Here is a 19,209-nt window from a genome sequence, read left to right as displayed (position 1 = left end):
CACTTCCACTTTTCTGCCATGGATGACTAAGGTGACACACACCGCCATCCTGAATAGGCGGAAGGAATTCAATCAAATTATTATGACCGTTTGACGGTGTTTCTCGATCTCCAATCTTCGTCCACCACTCCCGTCCAATTCATCCCGAATTGTCCGCAAGGGCCACTGTTCTTGAACAATGGCCTCCGCGTGGTGCTGGAGCTGTCTTTCCCGGCTGCGTCCAACACCGCGAGCCATCCTCCCTCCGCCGGCCGTCACACCCCGGATTACCAGCGCCCCCTTCCACTCGACCGCGGTGCAATATGCCAATCCGACGAAGAAAAAGAGCAGCCTTGTCGCCACGAAGTACCGCCAAGGTCAGGTACTGAAGAGGAAGAAGAAGGCCAAGACCGAGCGCGCGCGTCCCCCGGCCGTCGGAGAGCGTAAGGCTTTGCGGAAGCGCATTGTGCTCAGCAACCCCAATGCCCTTGAGGTTGAAGGCATGAAGGATCTGTCACCGGAGACAATGGTCGATTCTCGTCTTCGTGGTTCTGTTGTTGGTCTGCCAGTTCCCATGTTGGAGCGATTGAGGGCTGTGCAGGCTTTCAAGCCTAAGCAGGGTTGGTCCATATTCCGCCGGCCGGGTACCGTTCTGCGCCGTGATACCATTGAGATGGGTCGTCTGTTTGAGAAGATCTCTGGGGATGGCGATGCCCCTGAGAAGGGCAAGGTTATCAAAAAGATCATAACTGGTATGAAGGGCTCGGGCAAGACTGTGCATTTGCTGCAGGCTATGACTATGGGCTTCCTCAAAAATTGGGTTGTGATTACAGTTCCGGATGGTTAGTCCTATGACATTCTACTTGGTGGTGTAATGGCTACTAACTTTGACATGACAGCCCGGGACCTCGTCTCTGGAGACACCGCCTACTCTCCCGTTGAGGGCAGCAAGCCGACACAATATGTCCAGCCTAATGCAGTTTCCGCCCTCCTGACCCGCACCGTTGAGGCCAACCGCCAGGTTCTGTCTACCCTCAAGGTCTCCCAGAAGCACCCCGGTCTGTCCGGCCTCAAACCCACCTCGACACTTGAAGATCTGGCCAAGCTGGGCTTCCAGGATGCTGCCATCGCCTGGACTGTCTTCCAGGCTCTGTGGACCGAGTTGAACGCCACTGCTGCCGCCCCGGGAATGGAGAACAACTTTGAGGCCCGCCCTCCTATGCTCGTCGCCGTGGACGGTCTCGCTCACTGGATGACCGAGACGGCCTATCGCGATGCAGACTTCAAACCAGTCCACGCACACGATCTCATCTTCGTGCAGCACTTCCTCTCCCTCCTCAAGAGCGGCCAATCCCTGAAGAACGGCGGCATGCTCCTGTACGCCACCTCGACCTCCAACAACCCGAGCAACTACAGCCTCGAAGTTGGTCTGAACCAGCTGGCCGCCCGCCAGGCAGGTATTGCCCCTACATCCGAGGAATACCCGCAACCCGAGGCCTATAGCAACCCCAACGCTCGCGTCTTGGATCTCTTCAAGCCCGCCACCGGCAAGGAGAGCGCCCTCGAGCTGCAGACCCTCGGCGGCCTCGCCCGCGACGAGACCCGCGGCTTCCTCGAGTACTTCGCGCACAGCGGTCTGCTGCGCGAGTCCGTGAATGAGGAATGGGTCGGAGAGAAGTGGACTCTGTCTGGTGGTGGTATCATCGGCGAGCTGGAGAAGCTGGGCCGCCACGTCCGCACCGCTGCTCAGCCTGTTGCACAGCCTGTCGCTGCTGCGAACTGATAAATACCTATTTCCTTGATTATCGGTCCCTAGATGTGGCCTGATGTTGTATTGTAAATGGGATGCTGGGCTTTGCTTTTTATGCTTCTTCAATGTACTTTACAAGTTTTATAAGTCTCCCCTGGTTTTGCTTTTGTATGCATATAATCGACAAGTTTCCTGATAGATTCTCGTCTTTGCTATTAATCTACTACCTGAATATGTAGATCCAAGATACCTTATGCCTAGATAAGCACTTCTCCGCGAATGGTAATGGATGGTAGCCCGGGTAATACGGAACAGCAGTGTCACCCACTCTTGACACCAAATGGCTATCTTTATAAACTTTGCTATCTAGGTATTAATGACCCGAGCTAGGTAGCACAGCAAAGCTACCTTATAAATATCACCTTTATTTGGAACAAAGTCCCAAGGTTCGTCCTATCTTGAATATCCACTCTTCAAAGTCTACCATAAAAGCGACCTTCTTCCAAAGCCACTGTTACCATGACGCAAATTCATCTCAGTGTTATTGCTCTATTTTTGGCTCTAGTCATTGCAACCCCGGTACCATCTCCCGAACAGAGGCCGGACGTAAACTGCCTCCCAGGATTGCACTGGGTCTGTGTGGCTGCCGATGAGTATTCGAGTATTGACTGTTTCTGTCAACCGAATTGTAGGTTTCCCAGTACAATACAGAGTACTTGTGAGGGTTCCATCGCTAATGGATACTCAGGAATATCGAACTTCTTTCGAGAACCACAGAACTAGCAGCGCCTTCACAAAATGCCTACTGTTATCCATATCCATTCATGATAACAATCAATTTTTGAGCTCATAACCTCTTAAGCATTGCCAATAACCCATATTTTCCCTGTATGCCCCTAGTCATCCACCTTCTTCGGCACAATAGGCCGTACCAAATCAGGATAATCAAACTTAGCAGCAACATTCATAAAGAATGAATTCGCCGGATGCGCCTCCTTCTTCTCGTCCTTGAATAGGAAAGTCATCGGGAATCCATGATCAAACTCATAAGCCCCCTCAATCTCGTCAATGTCCTTCTCCGATAACTGCAGCCCCAACGCCTCAATATTCCCCAGCAAATGATCCGGCTTGCGCCCTCCCACAATCGGCGTTACATACGGCGCCTTATGCATCACGTATGCCAACGCCACGCTGGTAATAATCGTTTTGTGTCGTTCCGCTACCTTCTCCAGAACCTTTGAAACGGCGATGTCCACTTCACGGGGCTCGGCTTGCCGTCCTGGGTTCCCGGATTTGGCAATCTCTTCGCGCTGGGCGCTGGATTTGAACATGCCGCCGCCGAGGGCGCCCCATGGTGCTAGACCCATGCCTTCAGCATGTACCATCGGGATGATATCGCGCTCGAAATCGCGCTTTGCGGCGTTCCATTGGCCTTGGTAGACGGAGAAGGGGCGAAGTCCATGGTCTCGGGCGTCTGGTTGGGTTCGTTAGTGATCCGGTATTGGGTCAATGGAGGATGAGGGACATACATTGGTTTGCGCGGCTGACGATCCAGGCGGGCGTATCACTGATTCCCAAGTACAATACCTTGCCCGCCGTGACGAGGTGGTTGAGCGATGTCATAACCTCCTCGATGGAAGTACCAAAGTCCCACCAATGGACATACAGCTAGATCTCGTATCAGCATTCCAATCACAAACCCTTCCGATAGCATAGTTAAGAGATCTTACCAAATCAATATAATCCGTCTTCATCTTCCTCAAACTAGCCTCGACGGAGACCTTCAAACTCTTCGCATTGTTGCCAACATAGTTCGCCTGGATCTCAGACTTGTTGTAGGTGCGGTAAGGCGATGTGTACTTGGTAGCGAGGACGATCTCATCACGCACACCACGAGCTTCCATCCACTCACCCAGCCAGGCCTCGGAGTCTTCGTTCTGGTAGTTGTTGGCCGTGTCGATGAAGTTGCCGCCGTTCTCGTAGAAGGTGTCTAGGATCTTGAATGAGGTTGCTTTGTCGCATTCGCCGAGTCTTTCTTTCCTGTTGTTTTTCTTAGTCTTCGGTTTCGTACGGTTTGGAATGGAGTGACAACTGGATTGAAAGCTTACCAGCCTTCTCCGAAGTTCATTGCTCCTAGGCACAGCGGGCTCACCTTCACGCCGGCTGTGGGCGCGAGGAGGCGGTAGCGGCCGAGGAGAGATTTGGGAGGGGGTGCGGCTTGCATCGTTGTGTCGGGTATTCACAATTGGTTCGGTCGAGTATAGAAAAGTAGCAGGTTGATTCTGTTGGGAATTTAGAGGACCTTGAGGAACTGGATTGCGGTGTACTGGCTACACCCTTTATATTTGCTACACATGCGGGGAAATGATGTAAAAGTCCTGATATGCTTCCCGGCTGAATGCAACATTATTAATCAACTGGGGTTACATGAGAACTATTTCCCGTTAAGTCCGTCTTTTCTAGGTTGTGCTATTCCGTCATCGGATTTATATCCGGTGCTGATAGGTCGACGGAGAAGAGTGCTTTATCTCCATCGCCGTAACCCCACTTGAGCTAACTCGAGCTACGCCGTTGGAGGGGAAAATCAACGGGAGCTGGAATTGAGCTTCACTAATAAACATTGTCTTCGCTAAACTATAAACAAGAAGTGGACTTTGTTATTCTTGACAAGTTCCCCCCCCCCGGTGTTCTTCCCCGTGGACTCTATTTAGCTCTCCCTCTCCGTCGTCACCTCCCTTGCGCAGCTTCTGGAGCTCCAGTTCAATGGATCATTTGACTCCACCCTCCCCTCCGATATCTCCTCTCGTCTTTCCCGAATAGCTCTCGCCTATCTTATTTTCCATGCTGCTATTCTCTCCTTCTTTCTCCGCCTCATGATTTGCTCGTGAACCGTCCCCGCGGAACCTTAATTTCCCAACATCTTGGCCCTTTCAATGCGGTCTCCCTTAACCTTGGCATCTCACAGGTGATTCAGCACAATCCTGCCTCTGTCGATGACCGCTTCCGTTCGGGTGTTGTATGTTGGATCTCCTCGGCTTCTTCCCACGAGCACCCTAGGTTATTTGAAAGATGCTAAAGACTACTACGTGAACGAGCAAAGAAGTAAACAAAGAGCCAACGAATATACTACGAACCTTGGATCGGTTCATCCCGCCGAGTGCCAAGGTTCGAAAAGTTCAGAGAACCTCACTAGTTTCCCCTGAGGTCGATTCGCAGCAGACCGGAAAGTACTTCAAAAACTAGTAAGCCGGGACAGTACCGACGTTCTCCGTGTCTTAGCTCTCGCTTCGTCGTATTCTAAGCTTAGATAGCCTGGGGGCGAGGGGGCCATTTATGGGCCCAGGGGGGGGTTAACAAGACTAGTTATCGAGCTAGGAGGGCTAGCTAAAATAGAAATACCCGTTTGGGCCCATAGATGAGGCGATACTCAACAGGGAAGGAGAACGGAAGCCGTGGCATCTCGAGTGCGTGGGGCCCCCTCATGTGCTCAAGCTCGTCCCGCGCCCAAAACACAGCCGCGACTTGGTCTTTGCGCTCCTAACTTGGAGTCCCTGCGATCGGGAGGTTCTCTCTCCTCGTTTCTACACAGCTCAAGCTACTCACAACTGCCATGAGCGACCATGTACGGCTCCAATCCACAAGACTCCTCGCAACCTGAATGGAGACAGCCTGTACCTCCACGCCGTCCCGTGGGCCAAGCTGATGCTGCTCTCCCACCACCGCCGCCTCGTCCTCAAGTCGCCCCATATAGTCCTGCGACATACGGACAAATCTCAGGCTCCTCGAATTCAAGTGTGTCGCCGGTGTCGGGATCCACGACGGACCCAAGGACATGGGGTGTGCGGTACAATCAGCAACCGCAACTACACCCGATCTATGCCCCGCCGCCCTTACCAGTAAGGATATACTCTTAAACATGGGAACTACGGAACCTGACTGTGACTATCGCAACAGCCTCGACCGTCCAGCACAAATGAGCAGCCGTTTGCCTATACGCAGCCGCAATCACCAGTGCAACCACCGCCCCTAAACACTAGCGTTTCACCTTCGGCCCCAGTACATGGTTTCGAATCTTTCGCCGATACTCAGCCTCCACCCAGTTCAAGCATTCCACCCCCATATGTGCCACCGGCTGTGCCAGCGCTTGGTGCTGTACCGGCCCCGCCCCCCAAAATCCCACAAGAATCACATCCGACGGCGCAACAAAGCAATCAACCTACACAGCCACCGCTTCTTGCGCAGGGCGTAGGGCCGGCGGCCACCCAAGGCTCCTATGGGTTTCCGTCAAACATTCACTCAGCCCACGCGGGTCCATCAGCTTTGGGCCCGGGCACACCTTCTGACTGGGAATATCTTGGTCCCACTCCGGGCGACTTTGACGATGCACCCTGGTTTCCAGACAGGAGGCCGACGTCCCAACCTCAGGAGCGGGTTTTTATTCCGCCGGAGCACACGACTGGAATGCCAAATCAGCCTTTGACAAGGACGACTGCGCCTCTGCTGCGCATGGATACAGGCCAGCAATTCTCGAGTATTCCGTCTCATCCTGACCATGTACGACGAAATGATTCCATTTCACCTATCAGTCCTGCGACAACGCTTGGCACCAACTATGGGCAGTCGGTCCCTCATCTGGCCCGTATGGACAGTGTGAGCTCCGGTGGATCCTTTGGGGAGCATGTGGAGAGTATTGACAATGTCATTGATGCGTGGGTACAACCACTGTCAACTGCACCAAAGCCTGCCCAGCCAGTCGAGTCGACTCAGCCAGGACGTGAAGATCCTACTTCTCGACCAGCTTCCACTTCCCAGAGCAACCAAGGCACTCCCGTTGGAATCTCGACCCCTATTCAAAGCAACCCGTCTACTGTCCCGGATGCAGGAGTACTCGCAAATCCGACAGTGCCAACTCCACTCTCTCCACAGGGAGTCACGCCAGCTCCCAAATATCCTGATCCATATGAGGATCTCGATCCATGGTCTAAATCCTCGCTCGCACGCTACGTGGCAATGTTGCGCAAGGAGGCTGTGGCTGACTCTGATGAGGAGCGTTTCAAGATCTTCACGGCTTTCATGGCCAAGGAAACCAAGCTTAGGGAGATACTCTATAATATCGAGCTTGACACTCGAGATATTCAGGCAGCCCCAAGAGCTTCTGTGCTCTCACCCAAACGGTCACCGTCAAATTCTGAAAAGCGTAATTCCACGGTTGAATCTGGCTTGATTCCTGTGGAATCGGAGGAAGTGATGTCCCCCACCAGCACCACAGAAGATGGGAATGATATTGATGATACGGTCAGCGAGTATAGTGCTGGAGGGCGACCCATTCAAGCCAAGTTAGCCCGTCGAAGTTCGCAATGGCGGCCGAAACTTTTAGCACTTCCCTCTGGAAAAGATTCAACGAACAGTCTGTCGAACGCCCCCTCAAGGAAGTTCTCCGTGGATGAGTCTGCGGAGAAGCAGGTCCTGGAACCTCTCATGACGGATCCCCCGCGGCCAATATACACGCCCTTCCAGTATATGGAAGGTCCGCAGCGTGGCTCAGATAATTTGACTTTTGCCCGTCCAGCATACCAGGCCTACTCTGATCTACGTCAAGCATCTGCTGGAAGCGGACGAATCATGTCGAATGCTCCGGCAGCCACTCCCGCTTCAAGATCGGCGACTCTGTCCTCTTTCCCTGCGACCGATGAGCACGACGAGACCTTCCTCGGTCTCATTCGTCATAAGAGCATAGCTTATCAGACGGTCAATCGCCCAAGCACCACACCAGTCCCACCCCTGCCAGAGTCTCTTCGTCAAGGTCGACCCACTAACTTGGTTGAAGAGCTACGGTCAATGGTCTGGACGCCTCTAGACAAGCAATCCGAGAGCTCTTGGCATATCAGGACTCGAGAGGATCTTGAAAAGCTCCCGGATAATTTCTCTTACATCCAAGAAGCCCTTGACAAATGGGAAAGTTCCGCGAAAGTTCGTCGTCACAGACTGGATGAAGAGCGTATGGGTCGCCAGGAGGAGTCGGAAGCGCAGATCGACGATCTTTTCAATGGAAAGGAAATCGGTTATGCCGATATTAACACGCTCGAAGAGGACTTTCGCCAGACTGAGGCTCGTATCCAGTTGGATGAGGAACGAAAAGAAGTTGAAGATTTCATCGCCAAAGTCTTCAATCCTCTGGACGAGAAACTGAAGAATGAAATATCTGCCCTTGGCAATTCTTACGACTCGGCACTCAACCAACTGGACTGGGACCAGAAGGGAAAGACCGAGCGGTGCAGCCCATCAGTGACGGTGAAGATGGTCAATGACATCCACAGCAAGCTCGAGCTTCGGTTCCAGAAACGGCTTGAACTTGCTCTGGACTGTGAGCGCCGTCGTAAAAAGGCCGAGCGCCGACCACTTGTCTTCATGGGCGATATGGCCAGCCTTCGAAAGCTGGACGGAGATTTCGATCGAATGGAGAAACGGAACATCCTGGAGGCTGCGAAAGACCGCGACGACCGAGCCAACCGGCTGATGGATTCCTTCGACGATGCGATCCTGCACGGTCTAGGCATGAATCAGAGCCTCCTGGACGAGCTCGAGAGCAAAGTAGCCCGACTAGACCCCACGAGTCTCCGCGCTTCTGGCCTACCGGATTCCGAAATCGAACAGATCCTAAAGTCCGCGGCAACGTTTGCTGCTTCGCTTCGCACCGATTCCGAGGCCATCCTGCGCAGTTCAGGAGTTGCCGACATGACCCTCAACGAAGCCGATTACAACGTCTCCGCCGCCGAAGCGCGATATGCTAACTCGGAGCCGGGTATTCTTCAGCGACTCGAAGTTGAAAAGAAGAAAGAGGATGAGATTCTCCAGAATGATCTGAATTCCAAGTTACAAAGTATTCAAAAGGGCCCTCGCGAGATCGAGGATACTATCCAACGCCTCCTCGAGGACCTGAGCAAGACGCCCCCGCGTCTGGCTACAGCCTCGACCGTCGCAAATGACTCGAGCCCTGTGAGTCAGTCTGCCGATGTGCCTTCTGTGATCGTTCGGCCTCCCACAACTATACCCAGTCCATCTCCGTCTCCGGCTGCCGCGAGCCCCGGTCAAGAACCGGAGGAGCACAAAGAACGGCTACGCAAGGCGCTAGAAGAGGCGAAGAAGCGCAACGCAGCGCGAGCCAATCACTAAGTACGAGGTTACAATTGTCATCGAAAATACAAGGTGCATTCATGACGCGACGAATTTTCTTGTATCTGAAATATACCCCTCGTTCATTCTCCCCTCCCGCGCACTTGAAGATCGGGTTAGTCTAACTACTCGAATATTTCCTATGTACCTAGATAGCGCTGTAGTTATCATTATATCATTATTCATGCATGACTCGAGCCACACGTAATCCCACGTTCACCTTGGTATCTGCGGGCTTCGCAGGAGTAGGCCAATCGCGAGTCCACTATTTCGGAGTCCTTTCCCCCCGACGTTACACAAAGTATTCGCACCGACGCTTTGTTTTGTTTTCACTTCCCACTCGTTTTCATTCTCATCCTTTAAACCCAACGGTCGTCTCTCCGACGTCATGACGAAACTCTGCAGGCGAAAAGTGAAAAAAAGGTTCTTGATCCCGAGAACGCTTTCGTTTTCGCGTAGATGTGCGCCACTCTGAGGCTCCGCCATTCAACGGGGGCCAAAACAGTCAAGTGATTAACAGAACAGGGAAGAGCGCACGGACGACATCTGACAACATCCAACAAAAGAGCTCCTACGCCCACGCTGCGCTGTGTGAGAATCGGAGGGCAGGCGAGGCACCATTTTAGGCGCCCGGGCACGGTGATTGGCGACCAACAGTCAAAACCGAGCCATTAGACGCCAGATGCCGATCCAGGCAGCAAAGCGTGGCCTCACGCCCTCAACGGCCATGTCCACCCGTGCTTGGACCTCCCCGAGAGAGGTAGGAAGCCCATCGAACGAGCAGGGATGGAAGAATATCTCCAGACCCAATACCCAAACGGGCGGGTCCTGCTGGGCTGCACAGCACCAGGTTCGAAGAGCTCGGATTCGCTGCCCCTTGACGAGGCTGATCGTCTCAAATCAATGGGCACAGTTCGTGCGCAAGAGCTTCCCCCTCCTTTTGCTGCCCGTGCCGCTTGTCCTGCTCTCGGTGATCATCTGCCAATTGCCGCGGCGTGATATGCAAGGCAGACCTTGGAATCACCAACGTGTGGGTTTAATGTTGTTGTTTTTCTTTTTTGGAATTTTTTTGGGTTTTTTTTTTTGATGCCCATGCTCCTGCGCAGAAATACTGTCCCTGCGGCGGTTTATGCCTTCACCGTGCTTTCGTCCCCAGTTTTTGAGATCGGGGGCTGCTTAGTCGCAGCTTCGGCGCAGGCCCTCGCTCCACTCGGAATGAGCCTCGGGTATCAATCTGTCCGGGGTTCCCTTGCTCATTCTTGGGACGAGCTGTGCCATCAACGTGAGTTGGCTGATGTCACAGTATCCCTTGCTAAAGAGCGTGGCCAATTGATAGCCAAGACGATCCGAGAGCGGGCCAGTGTGACCACTCTTATGGCCAGGATGGAAAAGTCGAGGCTTCCCCCGATGATCTCGCCTTGCGCTGGCACAGACTGCGATCGCCACGGGGTCAAGCCTGTCTGGTCTGCGTATAGCACGGACGTCGTTCTCCATTCTTTTGCTCTGTCAATTTGTCTCCCTAGGGGTTCGGGTTAGATGGTCGCCAACATCGTCTACTTCACAATGCCGTCCGCTACTGGTCCCCCCCGGACCAGTACTTCAGGGCCAGTGCAGTCGCATTTCTCACGGAGTGATCGATCACTGCTTGCTGAGCACAGCTCTGCCCTTCCAAGGCATAATTTGAGCTTGACTCCGCCCCGAAAGCCCCCCGGAGCCAATCGCCTAGCCCCCAAACCCAGATCGGTCCATTCCACACTATCAATTAGCGGTCGTCTGTGCGCTGGTGCTGATCAGTTGTCCAGCACGATTAAACGGTTTGGCCTTGTCAAGACATCATCCCTTTCTGCGGTTAACTCTTGTTTTCTGTGTTATTTCCTCTCCAACGCCCCCGGTGGCTTTTCTTAAGCGCCGTTGGAAAATCATGGGTCTGCGCCGAGCCTAAATTTCGCATTAATTTTACCTGTCTTTTTTTTTTTGCCTTTGCCGAACAATCCGACCCCAACATGGGATCAACTACCTGCGCCGTGCACAGTCGAAGGCCAAATGACGAAAAGCAGATTATAGCTTGATGGCGGTGCGAAATATTTAAAGCGGGAGGGACACGCCCGATTCCATGGTTCAGTGTACCCGCTTCCGTCCATGGGTCGGAAGAACTCTACGACTGAGAAGTGATTTTGGGAATATCGCTTCTTTTGCCCCTCCCTTCTTCTTTTCCCCTTTCCAAGCATGGCGCCCCCGACTAGACAATTTCACAGGCTTTCTATCGGTCAGGATATGCCTGCCTCCAGGATCCCCGCCGAGGGCCCTGTTGACCCCTCCGGAGGCCGGCAGGACGGAGGCAATGACAGCTCGTCTGTCGAGAGCGAAAGCGAGGAGGAGAGCGAGGACAGTGAGGAAAGCAGTGCTGACGAGTCCGACGGCGGATCGAAGGTCCGAGCCCATTCCGGAATCACCTACGACCTCAGCCATCTAGATACCGAGTCTGAAGCCCAGGCTATGGTAGGTCTGATGGGCGAGTTCGACGTGGTCAACTGTCGTGCTTCATCCGAAGGGTTTGACTTTCAGCTTTTGGACCGACCGCGTGTGCACATTGGCCCAGACGCCCCTACTTGTACCTGCTCAACCTTCCAGGACCGGCCTGAAGGTGCCTGTCAACACATCTTCGTAAGTGTGGCGTTATGTTTTCCGAATTTGGTTGACTTGCGAGATCCACGCTGATGGTTTCCTTGCACAGTGGCTCCTCGACCAGCTGCATGGCTGCTTCCTCTCTAAACCTCCGTCCGCGGAGGTGGCATTGTCCCAAGACGGCCGCCCTCGTGTGCGTCCGCGCATCGAGGACCTCCTGAAAGGCAAGCTGGAGGCTGTAGCGAACCAACTCAATTGGCAGTACCTGCGGAACGAAGGAGACAGCAGGACCACGGCGATGACGCGAGTGGAAAAGGTACGAGACGTCCTATCGGCATTCAGCCCAACGATCCTGCCGGAAGATTTCAGACCCGACCTGGTGGAAACGACGACTCAGGCACGCACCGCAGAGCAGTGTGTCGTGCAGGGTGACTTCGAAGCAACCATCTTTCGGCTGGCAGTGCACGACGACGGCGTCCGCAGCAGTCTCTGCAAAGCCATGCCGGCCGGTGCCTGTGCTGCTATCTACTTTGACAAAATCCAGGAGCATTCCCGCCGCCTGTTATCTGACTTCGACCGGTACTGCGCTACGGGCGAGATCCCTTCTGCCCCGAGTAGTCCTGGCGGTGGCCCTTTGCTGGTAGATCAAGTCCTCGAGGAACTACGCCGCTCAGTCTCTCGCATCCGCTCGCACATCAGTATTCGCGCACCCTACGGCTCCGAAAGTGCTGCCAAAGCCCTCGTCTTCATTCTCGACGCCATCTCCTCCCGTAACAAGGATCCACTGGATGGGAATACCTGGGGCCGAACCTCCTTCCAAGGCGAGGACGAGGACCAGCGCAATCTGTACCACATGCTGATCGGCTCCGAGGATATGGATCTGGATTCTGACGCCGATCTCTTCGTCCTCGACGCACTCGACGCTCTTGCCCCAGGAAGCCTTTACCAATTCATCGACGTGCTACGAGACATACGGGGAAAAATCGAGGTCAACCGCGCACCGAAGGCATTCCTCGTTCGACTAGGGGCTCTGGTTCGATCGGCTGAATCGGCGAGTGCGTCTGGGGTAGGATCGGGGCAGAAGCGGCCTGCGGTGGGGAATTCGGGCGGCCATTCAAAGCGGTCTCGATGACTCTGCCAGTCAGTTACGGATTATTTTCTTGTCATGTTCGGGCGGTCATCTGTTCATTCATTGCAATACCCCTGCATTTTTTTTTCACAGCGAACCCAAAATCATATTCTTACCATTTTCGTTACTTTCTCGATCTGGTCTCCTTCTACCCTACGATAGAGTACCTTACGAGTAGCATATTCAAACATCCTTCCCCATCTTCACAGCAATGATCTCGTCAACCAACACAGCCGCAAAAATCAACCATTTCTCGGCCAACTCCTATGAACCTTGGGACATTCACAGACATGGCACCCCAAAGTCACGCGTACTTAGATCACCCGTACTTGAGCATGGCGTCATGCGAACCCAGGACAGCGGTCTCGGGACACCGCTTCCGTGGTTCAGAAGACGCTCGGGCTGTGTCACTTTGCCCAGTCGGCAGTGGAAGTAGCCTGATTCGAGACCTCGATCCATGGATCGGATGGGGTGTGACCCACACCTAGGTTGGAGTAAAAGAATTGGGGTGCATACGGGGGATGGTGATGCCCCTGAAACAACCGCCGAACTTATGGGGCTACAGTTACGTGAAGGATAGAATAGCCAAGGTGGTAGGGTGTGGTGTCGATCATGCGTGGGTGGAGAAGACGCAGCTATATAAACAGGATCATGTCTGGCGGGTGGGGCCTTTCTTATTAGGGCTGTCGCGCTTTTATATGGGGCCTCGGGCTAACGATCGCTGAGGCTCGTGAGAGCGTAAAACTCTTTTTCCAGTGGATACGGAAGACCCATGGAAGACGCGCGGAAGAGCCCGTTTGGGGTCGCATCCGTCTCAACTTGCGACGCTTCAGGTAGAGAATTGTGGCAGCGATTGAGAAGGAGAAACAGTGTTAGCAGATAGTTAAGGGAGAGGAAACTTGAAATGACACTTTTTTAGTGCTAGATTAGTCATGTTTTCATAAAAAGCTTTCGAAAACGGCCAAAAAGGAACCTCGCAACAAACGCTACTGACACGCCAACTACATAAGTTAAAGTTTTATATTGCTCAGATGAAGTATAAAGGTGAGCATAGGCCAAGATAGTGTGAAATTTGGGCTTTCCAAGCTCGATGAGAGCGTATACACTTAGGGGAATTGCCAAACTCTGAGAGCCAGAATTTTCATACCAATTAAAGTTCCATTATACCTGCTTAGGCAAGGGCTTTAACCAAGCTAGATTGTGTTGCAACCTTTTCCGCAAGTGCACGAGGAGTTTGGATCACCAGCATATCCGACGACTGCAACGTCGGCTCAAACCGTTGCAAGATCCGATTGCGCAATTCCACAGCAACCAGAGAGTCCACGCCCAGAGCCAGCATTTCATCCACACTTCCCCACATCTACCGAAAGTAACTGGGATATTTTCTTTGTTATCGCACAGAGTATGAACTGGGCCACAATCTCCGTCTACCGTCGGCGATCACATGCTCAAACGATTCCTCCTCTGCAGAGCCATCATCCCCGACGGTGGCCTCATTGATGCCGCATCGAGCCTCACGGAACAAGGCTGACTGAATAGGGCGATTGCTTGCGGTTGCGCCTGCCAAGGGCTTGGCGTCGAAGCAATACCGGCCTAGGAAATACCGGCCTAGGAAATACCGGCCTAGGAAATACCGGCCTAGGAAATACCGGCCTAGGAAATACCGGCCTAGGAAATACCGGCCTAGGAAATACCGGCCTAGGAAATACCGGCCTAGGAAATACCGGCCTAGGAAATACCGGCCCCGTTGGGTTCAACAGCAGCCCCCAGGATGTAATCAAGAAAGCGGGTAAGACGTTCCAATTGACATGTTTCAGACCACCCCGCTGGTGACCATGCTGAATATCATCATCTTCTGCTGATGGAAAGATGGAGGGATATCGGGACTCAGCCCAACAATACGTGAAGGATTTGCCAAAAGAGTGGTAATTGCAGCCGAGGCTACCGGGTCCGCTAGGATAGGCTGCTCCGGCTGATCTTCATTGATGAGAACGGTGTCATTGCTGTTGCCACCTAGTGCATACTTGTGCTGGAGAGCCTTGAGCGCACTGCAGGTCAATTGATTGACCGAAACGTTCACATTAAGAATCTGTAATGCGCGAACCAGAAAACCCGCCCGACCAACAGCTCACCGATGCGCTTTAGTATGACCGGGCCAGGTCCAAGGCGAAGGGACTGCAACGGGAAGACAGTCTGAAACATGCTTTCAAGAGTAGACGGATGGATGAGGCTGGACGCTGGAGCCCATCGGACATCTTGGCCGGAACATCCAGTACAGTCAGAGGATGAAGATGCTTGCGATCCATCAGGTGCGACTTGAATGGAGTTGATTCTGGCAAAGGCGGGGGCATATGTATTGCCGACGGAATCCAAGTCCCTGTAAAGGATTTTGCGGGGGATGATGTGGCTGTCAATTGGCAACAGGGAGGAATTCGCGACCTGTGTGACTGCTGTTACACTGCTGTCCTCTTCAGCAAACTCAGCCTCGATTCCTCCTGTAGCATGAGTATGCAGGAAGATCATACAGCACCGTTGCTTCGTCTGCACCATGAGTCATTGCAGACACGGTATTCCATTCAACGTTGACACCACATTCAAAAGGCTTGCCGGCCAGAGTCAGCGCGCTGGTTATCGAGTCCACCTTGCGCTGCAACACCGCGTGGTAGTCAAATGAAATTTTGAGCACATCTAGGTGACTTAGACTCTGTCGGACTGGGGCGGACAAGCCTGGATGAAGACCTACTTCCACGAATAAGGCGTATAATTCGGGGTGAAGACTCTCCTTGGTAAGTGTCTGAATAGCATCACTGAAGCACACTGGTTATCCGATGTCCGATTCTGTACTATAGACATCAATATCTCTCCGACAGTAGCATTCATATATATTAGTAATAAATTTCATGTTCGTCAACTTGTGCTTTTCAATCAAAATGACCCTCATGAAACTACTGGTTCCATTTCAGATTAAGAATTAAGGATTCAGCCCGTGGCGCCCATGTAAGGGACGAGAACCTGACTCCGGAACTCCGCCCAGACCAATAGTCAATAATCAATGCCCAATGCAATCGAGAATCAATCCTAATCATTTTCGTCTATACAAAAGCGGCAAATAACAAATAGATTTGGGCAGCCCAGATCCCAAATATTGAAACATCGAAATATGTAAACAAAGAAACCCATGATCTTTGCCACTTGCCCCTGGCGCATTTACATTCCGGAGTCAATTGTGCCACCGTTAGTCTCCGACCCCATGCACTGATGCACACTAATTCTGTGGGTCCCGTCCGGCATCGGCCAATGAGTGAACCATCAACCCCTGTCATCGGCTCGATATCGCGCCGCATCCTGGGCCGTCGTAGTTTTATGTGTCCGAAAGCTGAATTGGCTCTGAAAAAAAAAAAAGTATCCGATCACGCTGACCAAACTCCAGATCTGTCCAATATAACCTTGACCGGGGTCCATATATAGCCTTGTCATGGAGGTGTTTAGTATAATTATCCCCTTCCTCCGTGGGAATTGGGTTCACATCACTCAGAAATTATTTGAAGATCAACAAAAGTTAGATCCTGAGGTTTGTGCCTGGAGGAACCCGGCATCTGCAACAACAATCTATTACTCCAGTTCCCATTCACTCCCATCTAAAGACCTCGGCCCAACTTTGATTGAAGTCTTTTGAACATCGACATGGAGTCCTACTTCCAGAGCCGCCGTATCCGCCGCGAAGTAGAAGAAGATCTGGCCAACGTTCAAGCCAAATCTGTGCGCACCAGGACCTCGTCGCCCTCCACAGAGGCAGGAGTACTAGAGAAGCCAGTCGTCTTCGAAGATGCCCCCCTTGTACCCGGTGTGACGGTTTCCCAGCCAGATGGCGACAAGGGCGAGGTAGTCTTCGTGGTTGGGTGGAGGGAAAACGACCCCAGCAACCCGCAGAACTGGTCTCTGCTCCGTAAATGGATGGTCATGTTGACTTGCTGTCTTGTTGCCATTGCAATGACAGTCCCCTCCTCGGTGGAGGGCGCGACCCAAGACGCCTTTGATGCTCGCTTCGGTGTAAACGCTATGGCTGGATCTATGACGACCGGTTAGTCTATTCTTCTCATTTTGAGAGTACCCCATACTAATAATTCTGGGCAGGTATCTTCCTTATTGGAATTGGTGTGGGCTCTCTGTTCTCAGGCCCGTTCTCTGAGACCTTCGGCCGCAACATCGTCTACTTCACTGCCCTGATCCTCGTGATCCTATTCATCATGGCCAAGGCGCTGGCGCCAAACTACGGCGCTGCTCTCGCCTTCCGATTCATCTGTGCTCTCTTCGCAGCCGTCCCGATGACGGTGGCCGGTGGCACCGTTGGCGATATCTGGAAGCCTTTGCAAATCCCCTTCGGTCTGCCCTTGGTCACCATCGCCGCCTACTCCGGTCCGATCCTGGGTCCAGTAATCGGCGCCTACACGCCCAAGATTGGCTACGTGTGGGCCGACTGGATCTCGATGATCATCGCTGGCGTCTCTTTGGTCGTGGTTATGCTCGCTCAACCTGAGACCTTCAGTCCTGTTCTGCTGGAATGGCGCGCGAAGCACCTGCGCGAGTTGACTGGTGACAACCGATACCGTGCAGCGCACGCCTCCACTTCTGCCGACCCTCTCGGTCCCCGCTTGCTCAACAATGTGTACCGGCCCTTTGTGATGATCTGGACTGAGCCCATCATTTTGATCTTCAGCTTCTACCTGGTCTTGCTCTACTTTGTGCTGTTCACCTTCCTCAACGGCTACCCCTTCATCTTCGCCAATGTATACGGGATCAGCACGAACTTGACTTTCGTTATCTTCGTCGCGATGATTCCCGGTGTCATGGTCGCTCTGGCTATGATCCCTTTTCTGTATGGCATGACGAAGAAGGCAGCGAGACAGGCTGAGGCTGAGGGCAAGGCTTTGCAACCAGAGGTATCGCTTTACTGGGCGATGGCCGGCGCATCGATCTTAATGCCAGTTTCCCTCTTCTGGATGGCTTGGACCTGCTACGTAAGTGCTTTTCACACCATTCCGACACAATGTTTACTAACATCACCTCCCAGGCCGATATTAGTATCTGGTCGCCAATTGTTGCCTCCGGTGTCTTCGGCTACGCGCTCGTTTGCATCTTCACTACGACCTACATGTACATCATTTTCGTGTACTTGCAGTATGCAGCCTCAGCTCTGGGGTTCATGACCTTCACGAGGTACGTCGTTGCCGGTGCCCTCAGCCCAGCCTCGGTCAAGATGTACGAGAACATCGGTCCTCACTTGTCGGTTACCATTGTTGCTGTGCTTGCAACCCTCATGGCACCCGTTCCCTATGTGTTGTACAAGTACGGACACAAGGTTCGGGCCATGAGCAAAAATGCTGTCAACAAGGCATAGATACCCAAATTATGTGTTTCGAGAGTAAAATGTCACGACTTGGCTCTGATAGAGATGCGTGTGGTTCAAGAAGGTGGCTTCGAGTTGGGGATTTTACGGACTATTTTATACTTTGCATTGCATTACTTTCATGAAAATACTTAATTAATGAACATGATTCCACATGTGCTCCTTGGTCTGCTTGTGCAACACTGGAAGGGAAAAAGGCGTTGTATATCCTCATCTACCTTTGTCGACTTGCTTCTCGTTTCTCGGGCTTGTAATGGCTTCGCAATAAGAAGCATGGCGGTATTGAAGTTAGCGTGAACCTGTTCGAGGACGAGTTTGAGTATCTCGATAGGGATGGGCAGTTCAATCGGTACCTGGTGTCGATAGAACCCTGATGGCCGACTAGGGATTGCGTTTCAAATATCTCTCTATCGAGATTTTCCGTCTTGCAGGGGATAGAACCCTTAATCCTAATTCTCCACAACGCCCACTCCTAGGTTCTACTTGTTTGCAATATCTTCTCATACGATCCGCTAGAAGCTGACGTGGCCTCCAAAATGGATGTCGTCTCAAGTGATGCCCCACGTCCCTCGTATTGGAGTGATTCGAGCGAAAGCAGCACTGCATTATGGAGTCAAGAAGACTCAAGATCCTCTGATAGCAAGAGCAGCATCACTGGTTCCAATGTCAAATTCTCCGTCACATGGCAGCGAGGCAAACTGATGTCAGTTGTTAAGCACATGGTGGACGCAGCCATGGCTGAATGTGGAGACTTGGCGACGGAGCAAGATCAGGTTACGTTGACCTTGCAGTTAAAGGTTGAGACTGCCTAAGTCTGTTGTTATCAACTTTATGTCAATAAATGTTAGGAGTTCACTATGAAGACACCCCCTCCCACGCTAACATCAGGACCGGATGATGACTAACAGCACTGGCGGACGCAGAATAGAGGTTACTGGAGGAAAAGCGGCTGTTTTTGGCCTCCAGAGCGGTCATTTTCGGCGTCAATTTCGTAGGTCCTCCGATTCTAGGTGTTAACTACGTGGCATTCTCCTCAATTAACCATATCTGCGCTAGCTGAATATACTTATTCTGAATGGTTTCCTGTTGCTCTCGCACACTCTCAATGGGTCATAGAGTACTGTAATAAAGACATTCAGTAAAATT

At 52.5% G+C, this 19,209-nt stretch overlaps 7 protein-coding genes across 7 annotated transcripts; 5 read left to right on the top strand and 2 right to left on the bottom strand.

Annotated features, from left to right (window-relative positions):
* Nucleotides 1-37: 37 nt before the first annotated feature.
* N7498_005119 (mitochondrial 37S ribosomal protein mS29) lies at nucleotides 38-1,762 on the top strand (the record flags this gene model as incomplete). Its single annotated transcript, XM_058452181.1, has 2 exons — nucleotides 38-821; nucleotides 879-1,762. The coding sequence occupies exons 1-2, from the start codon at nucleotides 179-181 to the stop codon at nucleotides 1,760-1,762; spliced, it is 1,527 nt and encodes a 508-aa protein (XP_058308719.1). The 5' UTR covers nucleotides 38-178.
* An 863-nt stretch (nucleotides 1,763-2,625) lies between these two features.
* N7498_005118 (aldo/keto reductase) lies at nucleotides 2,626-3,953 on the bottom strand (the record flags this gene model as incomplete). The annotated part of the gene is made up of 4 exons (XM_058452180.1): nucleotides 2,626-3,203; nucleotides 3,259-3,397; nucleotides 3,460-3,769; nucleotides 3,838-3,953. 4 exons carry the CDS (start codon nucleotides 3,951-3,953, stop codon nucleotides 2,626-2,628), a joined length of 1,143 nt encoding a protein of 380 aa, XP_058308718.1.
* Nucleotides 3,954-5,349: 1,396 nt separating this feature from the next.
* Nucleotides 5,350-8,902, top strand: N7498_005117 (uncharacterized protein; the record flags this gene model as incomplete). Its single annotated transcript, XM_058452179.1, has 2 exons — nucleotides 5,350-5,625; nucleotides 5,684-8,902. The coding sequence occupies 2 exons, from the start codon at nucleotides 5,350-5,352 to the stop codon at nucleotides 8,900-8,902; spliced, it is 3,495 nt and encodes a 1,164-aa protein (XP_058308717.1).
* A 2,226-nt stretch (nucleotides 8,903-11,128) lies between these two features.
* Nucleotides 11,129-12,659, top strand: N7498_005116 (uncharacterized protein; the record flags this gene model as incomplete). Its single annotated transcript, XM_058452178.1, has 2 exons — nucleotides 11,129-11,566; nucleotides 11,637-12,659. 2 exons carry the CDS (start codon nucleotides 11,129-11,131, stop codon nucleotides 12,657-12,659), a joined length of 1,461 nt encoding a protein of 486 aa, XP_058308716.1.
* Nucleotides 12,660-14,469: 1,810 nt separating this feature from the next.
* On the bottom strand, nucleotides 14,470-15,206 carry N7498_005115 (uncharacterized protein; the record flags this gene model as incomplete). Its single annotated transcript, XM_058452177.1, has 2 exons — nucleotides 14,470-14,704; nucleotides 14,761-15,206. The coding sequence occupies 2 exons, from the start codon at nucleotides 15,204-15,206 to the stop codon at nucleotides 14,470-14,472; spliced, it is 681 nt and encodes a 226-aa protein (XP_058308715.1).
* Nucleotides 15,207-16,340: 1,134 nt separating this feature from the next.
* N7498_005114 (Major facilitator superfamily domain general substrate transporter) lies at nucleotides 16,341-18,054 on the top strand (the record flags this gene model as incomplete). Its single annotated transcript, XM_058452176.1, has 3 exons — nucleotides 16,341-16,737; nucleotides 16,791-17,674; nucleotides 17,728-18,054. The coding sequence occupies 3 exons, from the start codon at nucleotides 16,341-16,343 to the stop codon at nucleotides 18,052-18,054; spliced, it is 1,608 nt and encodes a 535-aa protein (XP_058308714.1).
* A 545-nt stretch (nucleotides 18,055-18,599) lies between these two features.
* N7498_005113 (uncharacterized protein) lies at nucleotides 18,600-18,875 on the top strand (the record flags this gene model as incomplete). Its single annotated transcript, XM_058452175.1, has 1 exon — nucleotides 18,600-18,875. One exon carries the CDS (start codon nucleotides 18,600-18,602, stop codon nucleotides 18,873-18,875), a length of 276 nt encoding a protein of 91 aa, XP_058308713.1.
* Nucleotides 18,876-19,209: the final 334 nt, after the last annotated feature.

The sequence above is a fragment of the Penicillium cinerascens genome (genome assembly GCF_028974065.1).
Source record: "Penicillium cinerascens strain IBT 15544 chromosome Unknown contig_5_segment0_segment0, whole genome shotgun sequence".
NCBI classification, from domain to species: Eukaryota; Fungi; Ascomycota; class Eurotiomycetes; order Eurotiales; family Aspergillaceae; genus Penicillium; species Penicillium cinerascens.
This window is presented reverse-complemented; position numbering and strand designations above follow the sequence as displayed.